General features: G+C 44.9%; 1 protein-coding gene across 7 annotated transcripts in view; it reads left to right on the top strand.

Annotated features, from left to right (window-relative positions):
- MCTP1 (multiple C2 and transmembrane domain containing 1) overlaps positions 1 to 25,168 on the top strand; it is a 2,197,525-nt gene that overhangs the window by 1,668,813 nt on the left and 503,544 nt on the right. For all 7 annotated transcript variants that reach the window (XM_069225469.1, XM_069225480.1, XM_069225487.1 and 4 more), the window contains one exon: positions 7,034 to 7,127. In XM_069225469.1, coding sequence (XP_069081570.1) covers positions 7,034 to 7,127 — 94 coding nt within the window. The remainder of the gene's footprint in view (positions 1 to 7,033; positions 7,128 to 25,168) is intronic.

Below are 25,168 nucleotides of genomic sequence, written 5' to 3'. Positions count from 1 at the left end.
CTGTTTAACTTCTACATGCCCCACTAGCCCTTTCGCCAGAAACTACGGATTCAAAATCGTCTCCTACACTGATGACACCCAACTCATCCTCTCCCTATCCAACACAGCCAGACACAACTTCCATGAAGGCATGGGAGCAGTCACCAACTGGATGAAAAACAGCTGCCTACAACTCGATGCAGACAAAACTGAAGTACTCATCATGGGCCCTCAACTCGACGCGTGGAACGACTCCTGGTGGCCTTCCACCCTTGGAAGCCCACCCACCCCCACAAATCAAGCCCGCAACTTCAGAATCACCCTGGACTCCAAACTCAACTTGGACCGCCAAGTCAACTCAGTCGCTTCCACCTGCTTCCGCACCCTTCACCTCTTACGCAAGACATTCAAATGGATCCCCCTCAAACAGTGGAAGACCATCACACATGCCCTCATTACCAGCAGACTGGACTACGGCAACGCGCTCTATGCCGAAATCAACAAGAAAATCACGCGCAAACTACAGAATATAAAGAACACCACTGCCAGACTGGTCCTCGACCTACCTCTAACACTGTCACATCTCCAAACCCCTGAGCATACTACACTGGCTCCCCATAGAGAAAAGAATCACCTTCAAGATCCTCATCCACACATACAAAGCCCTCCACAACACCGGACGAGCCTACCTGAACAGGAGACTCAACTTCCACATACCCCACAGGACCCTATGCTCAGCCCAGCTCTCTCTCTCACCGAAGTGCCCTAAATCAGAAAAACAAGAACAGGGGGACGTTCTTTCTTCTACCTTGCCACCACACCCTACTGCCCCACCTCAGACAGACTACACCCCTCCTCAACTTCACAAAAAAGCTGAAGACATGGCTGTTTGAAGAAGATATTTGAAGAACCACTGCACTGATGGATGCTCGACGCCCCCTCCCCCCACACCTCAGCGCCTTCAGACCCTTACAGGTGAGTAGCTGCACTTAACAAACACTGATTGATTGATATATATATATATATATATATATATATATATATATATATATATATATATATATTTTTTTTTTTTTTTTTTTTTTTTTTTACCCTAACCCTCCCAGCAAGGAAGGATGCCGATACTAGAGGTGCTTGCCATGCAGCTTTTATTAAAGTGCTCTCCTTGTTCACGAAAGAGGAACGCCATTTTCTAAACCCATTTTAAAGTACATGTGACTTGGATACAATGGGCAGCAACGACAGACTGTGCTTCACTAAGAGTACATCTTCAGTGTTTCATGTGCATTCATTTCTGCATACTTCAAATCAAAATAGACCTCATTTATATATGAATTACAATAAATATTTACTTAATAAATATTCATAAAAGATGTCTTAAAATTACTTTCCTTTAACAATTTTCAAAACACCTTGTTTTTTAAATTGCAATGCATCATATTCAAACAATGGCTATCTATATCACTAATTATACTCAATTCATAAAGGGGCTTTCTTCATCATACGCGCTCATTACACCAGTCCAGCCCAAGTGGGCTAAGTCTCTTATAAAATACAGACATGACATTATGCGTTCTGCCCATGTGGGCTAAATCAGCACTATACTAATCATATACTTTATTCCAATACAACAAATTAACAAACTATAGCTAGTGAATTTTTGCATTAATGTTGTCACTGTCAAATTCATCTAACTATAACGTTACGTTAACCTTTGTTTTTTTCATTGAATATATATAAATATATACACACATACAAACATGTGTATACATACATCAAAGGTTAGAGGGACAGTTATAGTTAGGTATGTTAATAATATCTTACTTTGCATTAAAAAAAACTTAGAAATTAACTGACAAAACCAAAGATTAAAGGGACAGTAATAGTTAGATGACATTGTCAGTTAAAACTTGCAGTTTTAAACATACAAAACGACTGAAATTTACCCGTTCTAGTTATCTCTAGTAACTATAACCCATACTCCTGCCATGCACATTTTGTCATCAATAATGTGATTGCAAATGTTGCAGTGATATCAATGATGTCATAGAGGATGTCATAAGTGGTGTAATATGTGGGGAAATAAGCAGTGCATGGCGAGGGCGTGAGTTATAATTACCTTAGAGAACGAGTTATAGTTTACTTAGGGCACAAGTTATAGTTACTTTAGGGCCTGAGTTATAGCTATATAGTTATTTAAGATAACTATAACTATTGAGTGTCAGTGGTTTTGTTTATTTGAAATACTATGTTTTAACTGTCATTTTCACCTGAACTTCTATGTTTTTTAAATGTAAAGTAATTAAACAAAAAACAAAGTTTTTTGTTTTTTAAAATCATCAAGTCTTTGAGTTTCTTTTTGAACTTTTTTAAAGCTACAAAATGATGCTATGAAACTCACCACACGGTGACTATGTACTCCAGTTCAAGAGCACACAGCTCCTGCTAAGTGTGCTTTCATAAAATACAGTAAGCTCTCCTGGGGTCATGGATTTAATGACTCAGAAGACTTACTGTTTTTAATATTGCTGGGAGCTTCAGAACTCCCTGCAGCCCCCAACAACATTACAAAAATGTTTGTTGGTGTCCCTATCTCTTCTAGGGGCACCACTACTTGAAAATTATATAATTTAAAAAAATCCTCTGGGGCATTATGTGGCACTCTTTGATAGAAGAAGTGAATAATAGATGAGCGGCTCTGGCCACTCATTTATTATTCATTTTTTGTAGTTTGTTTATTTTCAGGGCCGGACAGGAAAACCAAAGCAGCCCTGGCAATTTTGTTGGACAAGCTCCCCAAAGAGGGGGGGGGGTGGGGAAGGGGGCTACAAGTGTGGAGCACTGCTGCTTTTGTTACTGGACACTAATATTGTAGCACAGCTGCAAAACCTGCCCCAGTAAGAAAACCGCACCCCACCCCACGGCTGCAAAACTGGCCCCCACCCAGCCTCCAGGGGAAACTCCTGATGCCCACTGCGGCCAGCCCAGCCCGATTCACTTTTCTTGTGAGTGTCCTGGTCCCACCCAGGAAACCCACACATTTTTTTTGGTTAGGTCTGCAGGGAGAGCACAAGGGCCCCCAGGGCCTTTGCCAGCTCCCTGAAAGCAGCCTCATTTAACGGGGATGCGCAGGAGATGCAATTTTAGAAATATTTTTTCTAGGGTGCCCCTGTGACTACCCAGGGCACAGCACACAATTATTGCTATTGAGGCAGCTGGGGGGACCCCGAGAAAGCCTGCAGCTTCGTTGGCTCCCTGCTTTTGCAGAGCCGGCATCTTTCTTCTTTTTTTTTTTTAAGTAGGATACCCCCGGTGCCCAAGAAGAGGGAGATGCACTACCTAAATCGATCAGTGGGTGAAACTTTTAGACAGAGATGCATATCAATAATAAAGTCACGATGCACACAATGGAAAGGAAATAATTGTGCAAATACAAATTTCAAAGACATCTGAAATCAAATAGATATTGGTTCATATTTTCTAGGCCATGCACTTTCATATAGACTGCAATTAATCTGTGATTTATCAAATTTGTATCATTGGTTCAGGCATGAGAAGTAGTGGAAACCTGGAATATTCGCTGGTGAAAAAAACAATCCCCGATGGAAGACTCGTGCAAAAAAGCTACAGGCAGCGTTACATGCCTCACACGTGTTCGATGGAAACGACATTTTGAAAAAGGTCACCTATGGCAGTGAAACACACACAAACACACACACACACACACACGATTAAAAAATGTAGACTGTCATGATTGTGGAATTTCATACAATTTTATTCCAATGGAGTGATGCATTTCTCTGGTTTTGTCTTTAAATTAGTTGAAAGAATAAACTGGAACTGTTTTCAAAGGTACAGATTTAAAAAATCAAGCTATGCAGGTTTTGCAAGTATTAGCTGTGCCTATGTGTGAAGTTTGCAGCCCCTTAGGCAATAGAAATACGTAGGTCATAATGTACATATACAGAGAGAGGATACATACTGCTATCTTTGTAATGTGGTCGAATATTGCCAGCAAGAGGTTCTGATGACATCATATACCACGAATCCTAAGGTCATGTGATTTGTGATTGTCACCAGAATCCTAATATTACGCGTTATTATTACACGTTGTCACACATTAAAATTCATATTACACATAACCTGTAAATGTTTATTTTGGGGGAGTTCTTGATTGGTTGATCTGTATAAAACAGAAAATGAAACATGATTAAGGTTATTTTCTTTTCTAACGTTTTTTAGGTTCTGGGTTTCTGGTTTGTGGACCTATGCTGGATTTTTTGCGAGGTCTGCGAACTCGGTGTCAGGTCCATGGACCTCACAAAAGGTCCAGTGAAGTCCCATGAAGCTTGCCATGGGTTTGTGGCCCCTGACAATAAAGCTTGCTGTGGGTTTGCAGCCCCAAACAACTAAACATATTCAAATCAAACCAAGCAGAGACAGTTACAAGAATAAAGTTCTATTTTCATGCCAAGCGTGGTGTAATTTCTGTATCAACGAGCAAATAGTCCTATAAGAATTAAAATGAGAAAAGTCACTCTAGTGACACCTCCTACTTTTTGGCCCTGCTTAATATTAATGGCTCTGAAGGAGCCTTGTCAGGGCTTTACTTGATTTATTATGTGTTCATTAGTGTTTGAGAAACTAGTAGTTAAAAAGTGTTCCGGTCTGGGCATGAAGAGGTTACATTTTAGAGGTATCTGAACCGTTAATATGGTATCCTCTGTTGATACACAAATCCAATGAAAACAATAAAGGAACACTATTGGACTGGGGCGAGTTTGCTCCTTTAGTCCTTTGCAGATTTACAGATCCTGCCGCTGCTTTGTGATTCCACCGCCCTCTGACTCTTTGGCCGTAACATAATTTTTTTTATTAAAGTCGCCATTACCCAAACACAGTGCTCAGCTGGAAATGGCCACCCACAGAGTGTAGGACACAGAGCCTGGCCCCGGTACCACCCCAATTAGTATTAAAACAACCACTGAAATGTAGAAATTTATGTTAAAAGCACAAACCATAACTTGCACAGCAGCCATGTAAACCATAACTCACACACCAAATGCAATGCTTAGGACCGCAAAATATTTATACCAATAAATAACATCACCTAAAAGTGAATTGTAATTAGAAAATGTAATTAAACAACACATAATCATACCAAATACCAAAGCTGCATTCATGGTAGTCTCTGTCAAAGTCATAAAGGCATTGAGAAACCTAATCTTGTCTGTAACGCGATTTATAAAAATTGTAATTGCATCTGTTAGATTAAGGGTGAGGTAACAAAAATGGCCTGTTTGGGTGCTTTTATTGCACAAAAAGCAGTGACAATATACATTTAACAGGGAACCGTAAAATATGGGAGGAAATATTTCAGAGTACCTTTTATAACCACTCATTATAGGTTTAACATTGTCAGAACCAGTAGGATTATGTGGTAATATTATCTAAATTATATGTGGATATTGTGTTGGAGATAGTCAACCAACCATGCTTATCCTCTTAGACTTATTTGTTTCTTACTCAGTAACTTAACTGGGCTGCTGCAGTTGTTGAACTAATCATTTAATTTCCTTCTTAAAAAACTGGTTCATCATTCTCCCTGTCCCAGCAAACTGCCACACACTACATTACAGGACACCCACAATCCCCTGCTTATTAATTGCCCTACTAACACCATGATGGCGCAGTATTTACAATACAGTGCAACATGGCGCTCGTTAGCATAGCCACATCAGAATTTCTGCCGCAGTTGTGGCGTTTTGCTGGACAAGCATGAAAAAATGTTGACGCTAGTCCAGCAAAGCTCAGGTGGCCCATTTAAAACAGCCTAGCATCACTGTATCACCTGCCCTTGAGCAGGCGTTAAAAAATTACACTTGAATGACGCAGTGAAATCTTGTAGATTTCACTGAGCCATTCTTGCAGGCCTTGTAGCGGGGGAACGTCTCCCTTGCATACATTATACCTGGGTCAGGTATAACGTGGTGCAAGGGTTTACAAATTGCTGCAATGGAACCATTGTGCCAGTTTGTAAATATGGCACGGGGTGGGGGACTGTTATGCGCTACCATAGCGTAAAAAAATTGATGCTACTGCGACGCAAGGGGCTTGTAAATGAGCCCCTAAGTTTGTTCACAATCTGCTGGAGGACGTTCCGTAAAAAGTGCTACAGTTAAAAGTGCTGCGCACGTACGGAGCTGCCATTGTTCCGTGGGATTCATCAAGTCACGTTAGAAGCTGGTACCAGAGGAGGGCACTGAGGTCCCCAAAGGGTGGTTCGGGTGTCTTCTGGAAATAACATTAGCCAGCCATTTTCCGTAAACTCCCTTCCCTCGAGCAGGCCACAACACCGTAAACGAGCTGCATTACGGTGCCAGCTCCCATAGCAGAACTTGATCCGTTCTCTAATAAACACGTCGTACATACCACCGGCATCTGAATGTTAACACGGCTATCGGTGACACACAGGAGCCCTACTTCAAGCCTATAAACAGACGTTTAAGTGTGCCTTCACTTCACTGTGTTCTGATCACGGTTCCCAGGAAGAAAATTTGATAAAAAAGATTAGAAGTTAATCCGGGTGATAAATATCGACCATAAAATAAGGCTCAGGCAGAGACATTTAACTAAGTGTTTCCTACACGTAGCTTGCAAGGTCGTATGGTTGTAAACAGCAAAATGTCCCCTGGGAGCGATCCGGTGGATACAGAGTGTCAACATTCTCTTATTAATAAAAGGCGGCCAGCTCTTTATACCGTTATGCTGGTCTATTGCTAATGTTATCATGCAGGAGTTGTTTTCCCGTGCAGAGTAGCATGCTTAAAATTACGAGCAACCAACGCGTCTTTAGAAGAATAGCATTGTTGGCTTGACTGGCACACAGTTTAATTGGAATCGTCACTTCCAAGGCACCTTGCATTGGAAGTGGTGAATTCAGTTTTCTGCATTCTGCATCTGCATGTATACAAATGCATGGCAGGTGATGAGACCTTACTGTGAGTGGACTCACACTCACTAACTGTTCGCTGTGCTTGTTTTTTTGTTCCAGAGCCTTCTTCGGTCATTTCATAACCTGAAGGACGTGGGCTACCTGCAGCTGAAGATCATCCGGGCCGAGGGACTCATGGCTGCCGACGTCACAGGCAAGGGGCACGGTGGCCGTGGAAGGCCAAAAGAGTCCATTGTTTCTGTTCTCTGAAAAAAGTTATATAGTATTTCCCATACCCTACTATCCAAATATGAGCATTGTTACGTGCATGTTTGAGTGTGTGTGCGCGCGTATGTGTGTTCAGGAACAATTTATGTGTAAGTATGCTGTTTGACACCCCGGTTGCATTATTTTGAGTTTTTGAATTAGGATGGTACCAAGAAGCACTTTTAACTTTCAGTTAACTTTTCAGAATTTGGAACGCGGATACCCAGTACATTTATCTGGCATATTCGCAGTTATCCTTCTCGGTGCACCTTTCCCCACAAACAATGCTATGAAATTCAATGAAAACCGATAGCAAATTATCCTATTTTAGTTAATAAATGTATATAAAATGTATGATTCTACTCTATATTTTGAGTTCGCCTCAAAATTGGAACATTTTCAGTTCCTTTCAAACTCTAAAAGAGTCGCAGATTATCTACTGTCCGTAATGTCTCTGTAAATGCTTTCTAGGGAGTGCACACCATAAGCCCCTGCTAAAACTGGTGGGCCATCTATAACAGGCTATGGTGATGAGTGTGTGCTTGGGCATGTATATACATATCAGGAGCATTTCATCCATTTAATGTTGATAAGTAGATGTACATTTGCAATGAATTATTTACTGATACTGTGGCTGAAATTAGTTGGGAGGGCAGACAAAAGGTTTATGGTGCGCAGATCAATTTAGTAATTCTTCTGTTTATTACAATCAATTCTTTTTCAAGGCAATGTTAACCAGCCAGGGTGGTAAAGCGCACCAATGACACAGGTATTCAGAGCCCATGCTGTGGAGTTTTCGGTTTATTAACAAATATGTGAATGGACAAATGGCAAGGAGGTGGAGGGACAGCAGACAAAGAATTCTAATGAAATAGGGTTTTCAGGACCAAATATTTAAACATTTTAATCGCAAGATGGGTACCAAGCCTCATTTATTTTGCAAGCAGTGCTAAGCAGGTGTAAAAGATAGATACGTGCAGCAGCGCTTGGATTGGCTGGGGCAGGCAACCTCAACGCTCATTACTGAGCCTGGAGGCTGTGCCTATGACTCCTTTGAGTAACCCCGGCTCCAGTATGTGCAGGTGGAGAGAGACTCAGAGGCGTCTCTTGCGCATGTCAGGCTGGCCGGAGAGAGGTAACCGTCCAACCTGACATGCGCACTTGGCTCCCCATTCTGGCGATGGCATGTCAGTCTGTCTCTAAAATTGTAATCCCCCTCACACTCACACCGGCTTCTCAGGAGGAAGGTCCCACTCTCAGTGATACTGCAGCCAGCCCGGGCTGGCTGCGGCAAAATCACCCAACTTCCCACATTAAATTTGGGGGCCTGGATGGCCAAAATATAAGCGGGGCAACACCCTAATGGAGGCACCGACCCTGGACACGTAAAAGATTAATATATCTGTGTACATACCTCACCTGTATACTTCCACATCCAACAGGTACAGCACGCAGCAGTAGAGTATGAACGAAGAGGAGTGTTCTGGGGAGGGCGCTGAGATTTCTGCCATGAAAGCTAATTAGTATAAATCTATGTGGGCCAACAGGCATGTACACAGAGTGATTTAGGAGTCCAGTAAGGGTAAGATCCACCAGGAACCTCTGCTGACTTGAATATTACTAGAAAAGGATGGGTTTGTCTCCTTTCTATCGCCAATTTACTTTAAAATGCACTAAAACTACTAAAAGGTACATTTGCACCTATGTAATACGTGCCAGTAAGAATCGCACTGAAATATTGTTAGAAATTTATTGAAGAGCATAAATCGCTATTTGTGCTAGTGAAATAATTTGTGCGGGACCAAAATGATAACAAATCTAACCAGAGCACAGTGAATTTTAGGAGTTCTTGGGAAGGTACTGGAGAGAAGTAGTGCTGAGAAAATACGGATAAGTAGCCATAACCATACAATTCTTTGTAGCTCAGTTAATTAAAATCATTACAATGAGAGATCCAATAATAAAATTAAAATCCACATTTATTTTCATGAGGGGAACAACAATTGTAAACTCATTGGCATTCCTTGCTACAATGCAAACATAAAAATAAATAATAGACGGAGGAAAGCATACAAGCTGTTGTTGCAAATTTGGGCCCTGCAAACCAGCAATTGGTATGGATACAACTCCAACAAAAACATTGGACAGCAGCATTGAAAATGCACTATGATTTCTTTTTTACCTTTACAAAATCTACAATTAGCAGTGACAGATGGAGGATTCCATGCATCCTTAAATTCCTCAAAGGAGAAACGACTGAACTGTGTCCCCAAATAGTCTGGATGTCATCTCTGTTGTGTGATACCAATTTCACAAGTATGCTGTGACCTGATGTTTGGAGGCACTCCTAAGCATAAGATAGCTTGCTTTGGCGTCTTCTGGGAATTCACGAACTCTTGTGACAATGTAAGTCATACGGTGGCTCTCACTGGAAGAGACATGCACACTCAGTCTATCACACTAATTTAGTGGTGACCATTCCTGTCCTGAGATGAGCGCCCTTTGTATTCAGTAGATGTAGCCTACATCTAATGAATGTCTCTAACACTATGATCGTCCGTGATATACAGTGGATATCCAGGACCTGTTGGACCTGGGATCCACCATCAAAATCTTGTCATGCATTTGATTGGTTACCTGTCTGCTCCTTATTCTGGGACCTAGTGCTCGCTCATTAACAAGCAACCTGAGCCAGATTTCCAGTACCTGGCTTACAGCGACCATTTCTGAAACATGGTGGGCATCCTGAAACTCACTGTCTCTACCACATGTGGATATCGGTGGTACATGAATGTGGAACATGAATGAATGAGGCTGAATCTGTAAATGTGTGACTAAGCCTGGACAGGTGAAAATTATCCTGTGCTTTTGATGGTTGTATATGGAACTATAATTCAGTATCTATCAATATGGAGCAGTAGAAAAACAGAACACTTAATGGAAACGAGAAACTGACATTTTAATACTTAACTTGTTAATTAAAATGTGAAAACCGGTAGTCCAATGAAAGAATGTTATACTGTCACAAACTTGCAAGCTCATTTGTGGAAAGTGAGTTAATATGCTAGAAATCAAAAGGCAGCATTTTGGGACAGGTGCTTCTTTTTGGGAAAATAGCTAGCCGAGGTTGGGTAAAAGGTAGGTTAGAACTTAAAAAAACGTGCTTGTATTTGGCTTCAAAATCCATATATTTTTAGAAAGTTGCATGCTTACTTTGTAAGCAAAATGAGTGCATTTGCAAAATCTATTTAATTATCATATTTACTGGTTATTCATGCTACACTGAGTACACTTTTTGCTGGTGTTAAGGTATCCTTTTGCTAGAGTATTGTCAGTGGATATGTCTGCAGTCAAGTCCCATCTGTGTTTGTGTTCAGAGCATTAGATCCATCCATGCTAAGCCAAGCGATTGAGATCTTCATCCATCATCATAAATGTTTACACAGGATGTGAGCTGCACAGAGCTCGGGTATCCTCATTTAGGGAGACAATGTGATCCTATATGATCCTTAGCAATATAGTTTAGGTTTCTCTTACACATTTTTGTTCTTTCCTGTGGTTGCAGTAGAAATGTGATGTTCCACCTACTCCTTGAGTTGTCAAGTTATCTTCAGGTAGTGGATGTTTGTACGGTAAAACACCCCAATCAAATGAGGCTCAGGCACTCCTTAGGTTGAACCATGATTTACAAAGGTCTGTGTGATGCATAGTTTTGGTAGCCAGCCAAATACATGACTACTCCGATTGATGATGCTAGAGAGTGCAAGTCAGCTTCAAGTAAGACACAGACCAAGAAATTCAATAATATTTGGTAACTACTGCTAAAAATCTAAAAACAAATGATTAAAGTTCAACAGCCTTAGAATAGTGAGATGACCAATCATATTTAAAAGTGATTGTTGGAATAAAAAAGTAATGCAGGAATTGGTTGGCTGTTTTAAACAAAAATGGCAACATGATTTTAGAAGTGAAGAGTCTGAGATCAAACTCATCTAAACAGTACTGTTTCCTGGGAACATACGTGTGTTTCTGAGACCGGGATGTTTCCTTCAGTCTCGGTCATCTTAAAGTGTAACTCAGCCGAGTCAGGTGACCAAAGTGTCTGAGTCACAACGAGGCTGCATTTAGAGGCTGGATACACATCTCACAAAGTTCAGCCTACTGGTATTGTCATAAGCTTTGACTTGTCTGTTTAGGTCCACAAGGGATGCACACGCTCTTGGCACTTTAACTGTTTTCCCTGTAAAGAAACGCTGGTTAGATAGCTGTGGCAGATCCGTAAGATCAGAAGTTCAGGCTTCTTTCTGCAACTATGATTCTTTTCCTGAAGGGTTACAGTAGTCTATGAGTTCAAGCTTAGGCCTCTCAGCCATCTGCTTTCCCTGTCCTGCCCAAGAGAGTGACTGTCATTTAGGGAAATTGAGAAAGTTTGAAATAGAATCCTGTTCTGTTTAAGGATGTGGCTGTCTTTTAGGTGAATTGAAAACATTTGAAATAGGACTCCGCATCTTAAAGGCATATAGTGTTGGAGTCAGTATCAGTTACCAGACTAAGCCTGACTTCCACTGACTCTGATCAAATCCCCCTGGGATCCACCATCGAAATCTTGTCATGCATTTGATTGGTTACCTGTCTGCTCCTTATTCTAGGGCTTAGTGCCCGCTCATTAACAAGCAACCTGAGCCAGATTTCCAGTATGTTGAAGTTGGACAGGTACTGGTGTAGCAATGATCTTAAATTATGCTTAGATTACCAAGCTACTCATTTATTCGCTTTCCTTTTTTACCCTGCCACTCAAGTGCTTTACAGCATTCATGTAAGCCTCTCACCTGTGAAGTGTTTTATTAGCATTAAGCTGCTTATAGAGTTTCCCAAGGATTCATCCTTTCACTGCCCTCTGCCATCTACTTGAAGCTTATAGCCTGCATCTCTTTAGCATCCAACTATAATCATAAAACAAACAGACTGCAAGAGTTGTGTGTGGAATTACATCAGGTAGCATACTGCTGAAAGGAAGGGTTGTAATCTGAATGCAATCAAACTGCTTTTATTTTGTTGGTCAGTAGACAGATAACCCTCTCAGGTGCTCAATTAATGCCTTTCTCTTCTATCCATCTAGTCTTCTTTTTTTACAACTGCATCCAGTATTCGTCCAGAGGATGCATTACTTTGCTATAGGGTTCATTGCAAACTCCACTTTGCGTTCATTTTCAGCACAGCCACTTAGAAAATATTATTTTAACTACATTAGGAAGAAGGTATTAGCATTTACAGCCCAACCCATAAAATGTCTTTAGTACCAACAGTTGTGATATTCAGGCCCGAACAGCATAACACCATACACATTAGGATCCAGAAAAGGACTCCCCCAGGTCCAAAGAGTGTAGAGCAATGACACCTTGCCACAATCACTTCACAGTTGCCTTGAAGACCATGCATGGGCTCCTTATCAAGCATAGATTGAGGTGTAAGAAGCTGTCCCTCGCGGTGACCGCTCAGCCCTCCACAGGGCTTGGTCGCCCCACTCACTGCTGCCGCTCCTGCCTGCCTTTGCCGCCTCCTGCCTGCAGATTCCTTTGCTCGCTGCTCCTGGGATTTCCCGCCGCTGCCTCCCTGCGGCCCCGCCCCCCTGTGATTCCATTCGCCGGACCGCTCCCGCCACCCAGCTGCTCCTCCCTCCCGGCTCCTTACTTATGACGCCCCCAGAGCGACCGCGCAGCGGACGCGCGCAGCGGGAGCACCGACTGAGCGCCGAAGGTGCGCCAAAGGTAAGCCCGTCTGCGCCCGTCCGCGCCTGGACCGCGCCCAGCGCCAGACCCCCTGGTCCTCGCCAGCACACCCTGCACAGCTACGATGCCAGAACCCTCCACGCACTCAACGCCGGCCGAAACACCGCCTGCTACCGAGCCACCCCGAGACGCACCCACGGACCCTTCACCTGCCTGACCTGCCGCTTCACCAGCCTACGACCCAACACTGCACCTACTAAACCGAGCCCCAGCAACAAACACCTGATGTGCATCCTGCTCAACACCCGCTCCGTTCACAGGCATGCCGTCGAACTCTGGAACCTCCTCGACTCGACAGCACCAGACATCGCCTTCCTGACGGAAACCTGGATGAACGCCTCCTCAGCACCCGACGTCGCCATCGCCGTCCCAGAAGGCTACAAAATCACCAGGAGGGACCGCGTCAACCAGACAGGAGGAGGCATCGCCATCATCCACAAGAACACCATCCGCATCACGACCAACTCCGATGACACCTTCACCTCCGCCGAACACCTCCACTTCCAGATACACACCAACCCCAAGACCACGCTCAGAGGCACCCTCATCTACAGACCACCGGGACCACGCACACAGTTCAGCGAAGACATCACAGACTTCGTCAGCCCCCACGCCATCAATTCCACCGACTACATCCTCCTGGGGGACCTCAACTTCCACCTGGAGGACGACAAGGACCGCAACACCACTGCTCTACTGGACAACCTGGCCAACCTCGGACTCAAGCAACTGGTAACCACCCCTACCCACCACGCCGGCCACACGCTTGACCCAGTCTTCTCATCCAGCAAATATGTCACCTTCAGCCACTCCACCAATCTCCAGTGGACTGACCACAGCTGCGTCCACTTCAGCTTCAGTAAAACGACGACCCACCACCACCCTCAACAAACCCCCGCAGGATCTGGAACAAGATCACCGGCGACCAGCTCACCACCTTCCTCAGCCAGAACCCCCCACCAGCTCAACGGACCCCAACGAAGCCGCCAACAACCTCACACAGTGGATCACCAACTGCGCAGACGCCCTCGCACCACTGAAGAAGAACCCCCCCAGCAGACGCAGCAGCAAGAAAGCCTCCTGGTTCACTGACGAGCTCATCACCTCCAAGAAGAACTGCCGCTCCCTGGAGAATACCTGGCGCACCAACCAGACCACAGACAACATGACGGCCCTCAAACACGCCACCTGCAAACACCACCAACTGATCCGCGCCACAAAGAAGACAGCCTTCAAGGAACGACTGGACAACAACACCCACAACAGCAAGGAACTCTTCAGCATCGTCAAAGAGCTCTCCAACCCCGACGCCGGAAACAATGACATCACTCCCTCGCAAGACCTCTGCGACTCCCTCGCAGCCTTCTTCCACGACAAGATCGCCAACATTCACAACAGCTTCGGCCCACCAACCACAAACCCCACCACCGAACCGATGCCCCCCACCGCCACCCTCCGCACCTGGACCCCAGTCAGCACCGAAGACACAACACGCACAATGAACACCATCCACTCCGGATCCCCTACGGACCCCTGCCCACACCACATCTTCAACACGGCCGACCACATCATCGCACCCCACCTCCGTGACATCGTCAACGCCTCCTTCAACACCGCCACCTTCCCGGAGTGCTGGAAACACTGTGCCCTGCTGAAGAAACCAACTGCAGACCCCTCCGACCTCAAGAACTACCGCCCCATCTCACTCCTCCCGTTTCCTGCCAAAGTCATCGAGAAGACCGTCAACAGACAGCTAGCCGCCTTCCTCGAGACCAACGGATCCCTCGACCACTCGCAATCCGGCTTCCGAGCCAACCACAGCACGGAGACCGCCCTCATCGCAGCCACAGACGACATCAGATCCCTAATGGACAATGGGGAAACTGCGGCCCTCATCCTCCTGGACCTCTCCGCAGCGTTCGACACTGTCTGCCACCGCACCCTGGTACAGCGCCTGAACAACACCGGCATCCAGGAGAAGGCCCTGGAGTGGATCACCTCATTCCTCGCCGGAAGAACCCAGAGAGTCCGCCTCCCCCCGTTCCGGTCAGCGGCCACCGAAGTCATCTGCGGAGTTCCACAAGGGTCATCACTCAGCCCCACCCTCTTCAACGTCTATATGAGCCCCCTCGCAACCATCGCACGTCAACACAACCTCAAGATCATCACCTACGCCGACGACACCCAGCTGATCCTCTCCCTCACCAGCGACCCGGACGCCGCCAGAGCCAGCCTACACGAAGGGATGAAAGACGTCGCCGAATGGATGAAGAACAGCCGCCTGAAACTGAACTCAGACAAGACGGAGGTCCTCATCCTGGGATCATCACCATCCGCCTGGGACGACTCCTGGTGGCCCCCCGCCCTGGGAGCCACCCCCAAGCCAACAGACCACGCTCGCAACCTAGGCTTCATCCTGGACTCCTCCCTCTCGATGACCAGACAAGTCAACGCCGTCTCATCTTCATGCTTCAACACCCTGCGCATGCTTCGAAAGATCTTCCGGTGGATCCCCACCGAGACCAGGAAGACGGTCACCCAGGCCCTCGTCACCAGTCGGCTGGACTACGGGAACGCCCTCTACGCCGGCACCGCCGCCAAACTCCAGAAGAAACTCCAACGGATCCAGAACGCCTCAGCACGACTCATCCTGGACATCCCCCGACACAGCCACATCTCCGAACACCTGAGAGACCTGCACTGGCTCCCCGTCAACAAAAGAATCACGTTCCGACTCCTCACCCACGCACACAAGGCCCTCCACGACCTGGGCCCCAAGTTCCTCAACAGCCGCCTGACCTTCCACAAGCCCACCCGCCAGCTCCGCTCCGCCAGCCTCGCTCTCGCCACCGTCCCCCGCATCCGCAGAGCCACCGCCGGAGGAAGATCCTTCTCCTACCTGGCAGCCAAGACATGGAACTCCCTCCCCATCCACCTCCGGACAACGCAAGACCATCTCGCCTTCAGGAAGCAACTCAAGACCTGGCTGTTCGAGCAGTAGCGTTCCCCCGTCCCCCCCCAGCGCCTTGAGACCCTCCGGGTGAGCAGTGCGCTATACAAATGCCTTTGATTGATTGATTGATTGTCCCTCATTGAGAAGGCACTCCATGGTTTCCACAGGAAGTCCCTCAAGGGTCTTCAAGTTCTTCTAGCCAAGCCCGATTGAAAGAAAAGTGGATAATCCATTATTATGGAACACTTATTACTCTGGAATAGTCCCCCAACCCCCTGCATCTTACTTCTGTGTGAATCTAAAGACTCATCTCTTTCAATCGGTCCATGGCCAGGTCACCATTTACATCCTTTAGTTGTGCAGCTAGTGTCTAGACCTCTTGACTGCTATGCATAGCTGGACTTTCTCATACTTCTACATATTCCCTTGTTCATTATGAGCTATGACCCAGCAGAGCGAGTGTTAAATTCCCTATACCTGGCACTATTGCTAATGATTTACTAAGCCTTTCCTTACCTGCAAGGATCTCTACATCAACAGCATCAACATATTGTGGTTTGATGAGGTCACCAAAACGTATCATCCTCTACCTGCAGTGGGTACCAAACAAAAAAGATAACATTAATTCAATCGAGTTCAACTTATTTGGGATATTGATATTGAGAACAATTTGTTTAATATGATCTAAATGGACACTCATAGCATATTCTATGTTTAATCTAACTTGATTAGGAATTGTTAGGTTATTTACTAACTTGTTGTTTTGGTATTGTTGCACATCCCCCCATCTCCTGCAGGGTACCATTCTTATTTCCTGTGTGCCATCTGGGAAGTCTTGGGGGGTTCTAATGAAAATGCCTTCTGTCTGAGCCTTGTGCTTATAAATTGATTGATATAGATTTATAGATTTATCTAACCTGAGAAATGGTTCAGCGGTCTGAGGCGTGCTTATGTGGACGTACTGGACAACCAAAAACAAGACTCCTAAATCTAAGCACTGAGAATGGGAGAGTGGGAAGAGTCCATGAAATATGTTTAAGCTGAGAGATGGCTCAAACGTCTGAGGCACAAGCCCCTAAAATCTGTGCTATTGAGGGATAGCCATAAATGAACAGAATATAGGCATTTTAACATGTTTGCGTCATTTCATGAAGCATAACGAGAATTGAGTAGGCAGACTAACATTTCCATCCTATGTTGTTCCTTTGTCTGTGAAGACGAGACAAGTAAACAAGACGGCTATTAGTGAGGTTAGAATCCAAACACAATGGATTCGGTTTATGGAAACGAGCACAGGTGGAAAATTGCATGGAATGCATAAACACGTGCAATCCTGAGGGGTCAAACGAGGAGAGACTAGCTGCAGGGGGAACAGTCGGTGAACGGACAAAAACATGAACACATAACAGAGTAATGCATTAAGAGAACCCAACTTAAAATTTGCAATGCACACTTTGACCACCTGCAGAAATTCTTCTGATAAGTAAAATGTATTTTGTGCACTTGCATACACGAAGTCTTGCACTTGTAATTTACGTATATGTGCAGATTATAGGTAATCCATCCCCTGGTGTAATATATGTTTACGATTTCTCACTATAGGGATTAATTAAGGATTTCATATTTAGTTCTAGATGGTGCAAAGTAAATTAATGAACTGTGCATGAACAGGTAGTCACTACACTCGGGAACATTTGTTGGAAAACTCAGTGACATTTCCCATGTTAAGTCTTAAGAGAACCAATAACACACCTGAAATTGGTATGTGGTCAAGCACACTCTCTGTGTTTGCTTGCCCTGTATATTATGGGGGCTGGTGTCAAAACATTTCTTGGAAAAGCTAATAAATCCTTTTGTCTGACTGTTTCCCAGAGGTTGGTCTATAAGTCAATGTTCATGGTTCACATATATGTCTGGAGAGCCCAGAGCTATTTCACTCCGATGCATGTCCATTATACTCATTTAATCTATTCTACACTTCAGCAGGGAGCTGAAAACTAATCTCTTTAAGGAGCCTCTCAACAACCACTGATAAGGTAACTTATGTTTCCTTATGACCCCTGGGCTGAAACAGGAAGAGAACATCCTATCCTTCCATCTATGCACGCTATGCTGAATCAATCACCACAATACTCCTATGTGGAGTACGCTGTTGCTTCCCAGAAATGCTTAAGCTATAGGATCCAAGTGCATATCACATTCATTCACAGAGACATACAAACTCAAGCCATGTGTGGTTCTGGACACATACCTCTTGGTTTTTTCCCAAATCCAGAGTGTCATCAAGTAAAATTGCAAATTCCAAGCAAAGCTGAGCATTCAAAAATGCTTTTTAACCAGCTTGATGCTCTGCAAAATCATATCAAGCATTTCCATAGCTCTGATGTTGTTTGCCTGGTGTTTCAGTATCCCCCCACCTTTGATTTAGAGAATAGTTGAGAGATGATCGGTCCGTACTGGAATAGTGCCTTATAAATATGGTGGCACAAAAATATCAATGGCCATAATATCAACAATGGAAGTGTATATAAGTATATACATATATATATATCTTCAAGGTATGTAGATGTGGAGTTACAAATACTAGATCTATACTTACTAATATCGACTTATCGCCACAATATTTTACTTGTGAATATTTTTGCTATGATATTCTTGCAGCCCAATATATAGTCAATATTCTAATGTACAACCGAGATGCCAAACACCAAGATTCAAGTTAGTTGATAGTTTGTTATGTAAATCCCACGCTCGCAATCTCATTATCGCAAACCCAATCCCTCGACCTCATCACAAGCCTCATCAGATAATGAGTACAAACATGAGTGCAGGTAAACTCATTCACCTGTTTGTGTACATATCTGCCGGGCTTGTACACACTCAGAATCTTAAGTGCTTGGTGGGAGTTCAGTTAGGGTGCTGACGTGCTGCATCCTGTCGCTTTCTAGTAGGATCTTGATAATAATAACCGTGACTGCTGAACAAGCTTCTTGCTCCATCTGTTTGCATAGGGACATGTTTTCTTCCTCACCTGGAGCTCTATGATGCACCACTGCACCTGGACTGGAGATATCCTACAGTGGCAAGTAAGATTTGTTTCAAGCACTACATGTTCTGTGTACAATACTCACCCCAAGACTGTGACGTGAAAACGCTTCCTGCTCCAGGTTACAGTGGCGTAGCGTGGGTTGTCAGCACCCGGGTCGTGGGTTATCAGCACCCGGGGCAAGGCAAGTAATTTGCGCCCCCTAACCTGTGGATTTTAGCACTCGAGTCCCCCCCCCAGATGTTGCGCCCGGTGCGGCCGGCCCCCCTGCACTCCCCACGCTACGCCACTGCCAGGTTATATTTTAGGGCTGGTTTCTATACCCACCTGCAGATCCCCAGCTAACCCACGGATTGTACCATTCTTTCGTATGCTGCTCCTAGGCTGAGGACCTGCTGTAGCCTAACTCAGGCTTGACATTGTTTAAAAACAAAATTAATGTCTTTGTACTGTGTGCCTTTTTAAATTTGTGTGTTTACATATGTGTCACTGTTTACAAAATGGCGCCATAATGAAAGATGCCATATGTTAGCTGGATGTTGAATGATACTAATTAATAAGAAACTGACTTAAATATTCTTTGGATTAAGACACATATGTAACATGTGCCACTAAATATGCTCTACTTCAGTTAATACATTTACTTACCTGTGTCCACAAGACAATGGGCCTCATTACGAGCCTGGTGGTATTAAGATCACCAGGGCTGCGGTCTGACCGTCGCCAAAGTGGTGGTCCGACCACTTTGGTGGCAGCCTGACCACCACATTACGACCGCCACAGTCGGACCACCAGCACCACCAGTTTTCCTCCAAAGGAAGGACTGGCGTTGCTGGCAGTCCTAATCAGCTAGGGCGCTGGGTATCACGACCCCCCCTCGCCACCAGCTTGAACATGGCGGTAGCACCCCCATGTAAAGGCTGGTGGAGACGGGGTGCAGGGGGGGGGCCCCAATGGCCAGCTCCGTTACGCTGTTCACTGTCTGCTTTGAAGACAGTGAACAGCGTGACGGGTGGTGGTGCACCCTACATACTGCAGCATTGCCACCGGCTCAGTTATGAGCCAGCATCAATGTTGTAGGCTGTAGGTCACCCTTTCCGCATGCTGACCAGTGGGTAACTCCTAATGGGGCCCACTGAAAGGCGGCCGCACTGGCGGCAACCTGACTGCAGGAGTTTGGTGAAAGACCTTTTCCATCTGCCAAACTCAAAATATCCCACAATGTGTGTGATCACAAAAGTTGTGCATACAGCACATGAAAAAAAGGAATAGTGAATAAAAAGCATTTCATATTACTTTCACAAGACATCTATGGCTTGCATCAGCACTTGCTTCAGCTTTTTCCACAAGGTTGTATTTCGGTGGTAAACCGGAAAACCATAGATGAACAGAGCACTCCTGTCAAGTGCTCCCCACGATCACTAAGTTCCACAAATAAATGAACGGTTGCACCTAAGCTGAAGCCCAGCTACCACAGTGTGTCAGAGTAAGCATTCCATTAGTACCGTATTTACACTTCCCAGGCACAAGATCTACCACTGTAAAAACATAGTTCTGAAAATGTGAGATTCTGCAATAAAGCACCTCACCCACAAACCTAAGTGTGTGATTCTTTCCTTACACTGCACCACATCTTTCAAGATGGTTGTGCAAGAGCTTGGATACATGAACCTTTTTATATCTAACCAGAAGTATTACAGCAGTTGAAGCTTTGCAAGCCTGATAGGGTCAGTGATAACAAGGCAAACTGTGGTGGATGTGAAGATCCAAGCCGAATGTATAAGTGTGCCATGGTGCATAACATAGTGCTGTACAATGCTGTAGATTTTGACAAACAATAAATCCATCAAATTCAAACATTTCATGAATTAAGTGTGCAATACTAGTCTTAATTTACAAATATTATAGTCATCTATTGTAAAGGATGGAGTGGAACTAATAAGATGCTGACACTACGCATGTCAATGTACTCAAGGTTGGATAGTGCAGGATAGTATTGGAGACTGCACTAGATTCGCTCTTCAAACATGGCTCTCCCTTGTCAGACACAACATGGGAAGGATGGCTACATCCAGAGTGTGACACTGAGGGGCTGATTTAAAAGCCCCTTGCGCCTCCTTACGCCACATTAGCGTCATATTTTTTTTCTGCTAATGTGGCCCAACGAGGCCAAAATCGCAGTGCCAAATTTACAAAGTGGCGCAAAAGTGTGGCTTTGCGCCACATTATGCCTGCGCCAGCCATACTGAATGCAAATGGGGTGGTCCCCATTAGGGGGGCAGAAAAAATGTCACAAAGAAATCTAAAAAATTTCTTTGCGCCATTTATTTTGGCACTTTGAATGCCTGCTCAGAGCGCACACATGGTAGCGTTAGGGGGGTGCTAAGGGGTGCAAGAAAAGTGGCGCTGCACTAGGTGCAGCCCCACTGTTCTTAAATCAGGGCATTTTTGCCTTTCATAAGCAGGTGGTGAGATCGACGGTTGGGAGAAGTGGCCAACAGTGGTGACTGTAAGCTCGACAAAGACACAGAAAGTCACAATCCTAAACCAATAGCACACAAAAAAATACTTGTGTATGTGTGTTAATTTGGTGTAATGAGGACCACCTGTGTGAATCAGCACCAAATAAGACACTGATGGCTTGATTTACCACCGACTGTGGTACTAACTTACAATATCAGATACTGGTAGGAAACATTCATGGTCAGCATTATATGCAACACGTTTGGATGCATTGGTTGGTTCTGATGCTTGCAGTAGTCTGTGTGTGTTGTCCACCATATTCGACTGAGACTCTTACTTTTTCATACCAGGCGTCTGAATGGTGACTGATTTTTTTTGTTTAATAAATGAAGTGAAAGTTGATCACTGGGTCCAATTATTACAACTCTCCAGAATGACGACATGCACTCTGGACGGCGGTGCATACTAAACCAAATTTATTGCTAATTAATTGCAGCTACAGAGTGACAGCAACCAGAAACACCCTAACCACCCAACCCCATACTGCACATGGCCTTTGGCCATGCGCAGTGGGAGTTGGCTGCAGGTCCGTGTGCACCCCCCTCCCTGGGCTGATTTTGGCTCAGGGGACCCCATCCCCCAGGGCCTGGCATTAATATATGTATTTCTTGGGGTGAGGGGATGCATGACCCCCCCCTCCTTGAGATGATCTGATCTTGGCCCCAGGGATCCCATCCCCCAGGGCCCGTCTTTCTAAAAAAAAAAGGTTTTGAGGGGAGGTGGGCCACGTGACCCCCCTCTCCTGGCCGATTTTGGCCCCAGGGACCCCAACCCTGGGGTTTGGCATTACCATATTTTTTTTTCTGGGAAGGGGTTCACATGGCCCCCTCCCTGGGCTGATCTTGGCAGCGCGTCCAGTCCTTGTAGATTAATTTTACTTGGACACGCCGGAGGTCGGTGAACCTTTTGACCGGGTTGAGTTCTCCTCATCCAAAGAAATCGTCAGATCCCTCAAATCAGTAATCAATAATCATTTATAACCAATAACCAAAATTCAATTAGTAATCAGACAACAAATTAGATCAATAGAAAACAGTAATTTGAAACACCATGACCTTTCCGTCATAAATAACCACACCTGTTTATTAAAAGTTAATGAGTTTATTTCCCAATATTAACAAAGCTAATACGATGTAAGTAAGTCTCAAAATCAAATTATACACATATACGAACATTACTGGCTGTCCATAACAGCGGAAGAAACGCAACCTACGCAAAACTTGGATTATAATGCACTCAGATATAGCAGTGCAAATCACTAATAAAAGCAACTGAGATTGACTAATTGCATACATTGATCAGCATAACAAGATTTCAATTCAGCACGGTGCATTAAATGAATGCCTCAACTAACCTCTGATTAGCATTGGCATGTGGGGCTTCATGCAAAACGAATTTTAGTCAACATAAATTTAGAAAACTTATAGCTTGGGCTCTGTCAAAATAAGCATTTGGTACCTAAGAAGGAAAACACAATGAATAATACATTTATCCTTTCATAATTACCAAATACAATCAGCATTCAAGGTGAGTCTTCGTCCTTCAGGTACCGGTTCGATCAGTATGGGGCTTCTCCAAAGGAGGGGCAAAGTTAAAGTCAAGTTTTCCTTACAGCAGCAAGGAATACAGGGGCAAAAGTTATCATATGGTCAAAACGGGGTAAAGTTAAAGTCTCTAGGGTGAGAATTCTTTAGAGTCTCTCTCTGGGATAGAGAAAAAGCATCAAAGTGTCATTAAGGTAAAAGTGGCAATGGCATAAAATGGCATCAATAATGGCTCTGAAAGTGGCATCAAAATGGCTTCTCAAAATATGGCTTCAAAATGGCTGTCTTCTCTTCGTCCGGTGGGATTAAGTAAGAAAAGTTCAAAATTCTTCAGGTTCTTCCATTCGAGGGTCCATGGGGTGATTTCTCTTTGACCAATGAATAGTGTATTTTCTCTTAATACTCATTAACGTGTAAGGTGTCCTTGGAGTTTTGGAACATAACTAGCAACAAAGTTGCCAATTAATTCTGCATCAGTGTCTTCATTGTCTGCACCTGGAGAAACTGACCTTGAGCTTCAAAGGGGATGAAAGTTGCCTAACACGCAACTTTGAGATAAGTGTATTAGTCATTCTACTGGAAAAATACAGCTTTTAAGAGATTCAAACACGTCTTTGTTAATATAAATGGACTACGCAGTTAAAATTGAGACCAGGAAACTAGGCCAAAGCCTCTGCTAAAATTAAGCTAAGCATGTAGCAGTTTCAATGAGAAAATCATAAAGTATAACTTCAAATATGACATATTAGTACTTTTTGTTGTTTTTCATGATTAATTAAGCTTGTTTAAGCTAATGGTGACCTACTTCGTGGGCACATTTCTCTACACATTTTATTTTTCTTTGCTAAAACACATTGTCTATACGGTTTTGTTGCATGATATATAAATGTTTGTTAGTCTTTCTTTTTCCACTTCATCAGCCTCAGAGAACCCATCCACAGTGGTCCGGCATAAATATTATTATTTTTTGGGATGGGGATTGCGCAGCCTCCCTCCCCGGGCCTATCTCGGCCATGGGGACCCCATCGCTTGGGGCCAGGCCTAAACATTTCATTTTTAGGGGAAGAGACATCCCCTGGGACCCGACCATGTCACCTGGGTGCCCCCCAGGGCACCTAGTCACCACTGTTGGAGACCTGGGGGGAGCCTGAAGGCCCCCGCTGCCCCAGCTGGCTTACTGCCTCCTGCAGGAGCCAGCACTGCTGTGACAGACAGGGAGCTGATAAACATGCAGATCCCTGTCTATGAGAGCAATTGTTTCCTCTGTCTCCCTGCCTGTATCTCTGCAGCCAGGGAAACAGAGGAAACCTCAGCTTCCAGCAAGTGAGAACTGTTTGACAGATCTCACTTGCTGTAACCAGTTTGTTTACTCTGACTTGGCTGGAGCTGTCAGAGCTCCCGATAAGTCGTAGCAAACAGCTATGTCGCGGGGCACCCTGGGACACAGCAGGAGCCGGCCATGGGGGGTGGTGGTTCCCAGGGCCATTATTGGCTCCATGAGGGAGGCTGGGCAGCCCCCCTCAATCATTCCAATAAGCCCCAGGGAGGTGGTGGTCCCCAGGGCCGGGCGTCTGAAACAGATTTCTTATTCTATTTAAATTTAGCCCTGAGGAGGTGACTTTTCCTGGGGCTGTGGGTTGCTGAGTGCCCTCTGCATTTGATGAGATGTTAGCACTGGGGAGGTTGCAGCCCCCAGGACTGCGGGGGTGGGTGACCCTACCCCCCTCACAGTTGATTAAACATTAGCCCTGGGGAAGTGGCAGTCCCCGGAGTTCAGGAGGGGTTGGGCGGCCCCCTGCATTTGATGAGACATTAGCCCTGGTAGGTGGTGGTCCGGGGGCAGCTGGGGGGCCGGGTGCCCCTCCTGCATTTGAGTAGGCATTAGCCACAGAGAGGTTGCGGCTCCCCAGCAACCAAAATTTCAATGCCCCCTGGGGCTGCATTTAAAGAAGCGTGGGAGCCTGCGCTTGTTTTTTGTTTTTTAATTTTCATTAGTTCCGCTGCGTCTCCCAGAGAAAAATAAATAATAATTGCTTTTTGTCTCTGGTGGATCCCTCTGGGAACCGAGCATCAGATCTAATGGGTCAAGGTGTTCCTACCCTGGCCTCTTTTTGAATCCCAACATGGCTGCCT

The sequence above is a fragment of the Pleurodeles waltl genome, chromosome 1_1 (assembly GCF_031143425.1).
Source record: "Pleurodeles waltl isolate 20211129_DDA chromosome 1_1, aPleWal1.hap1.20221129, whole genome shotgun sequence".
NCBI lineage: Eukaryota > Metazoa > Chordata > Amphibia > Caudata > Salamandridae > Pleurodeles > Pleurodeles waltl.
The sequence above is the reverse complement of the archived record's forward strand: the minus strand, read 5'-3'. Positions and strand labels throughout refer to the sequence as shown.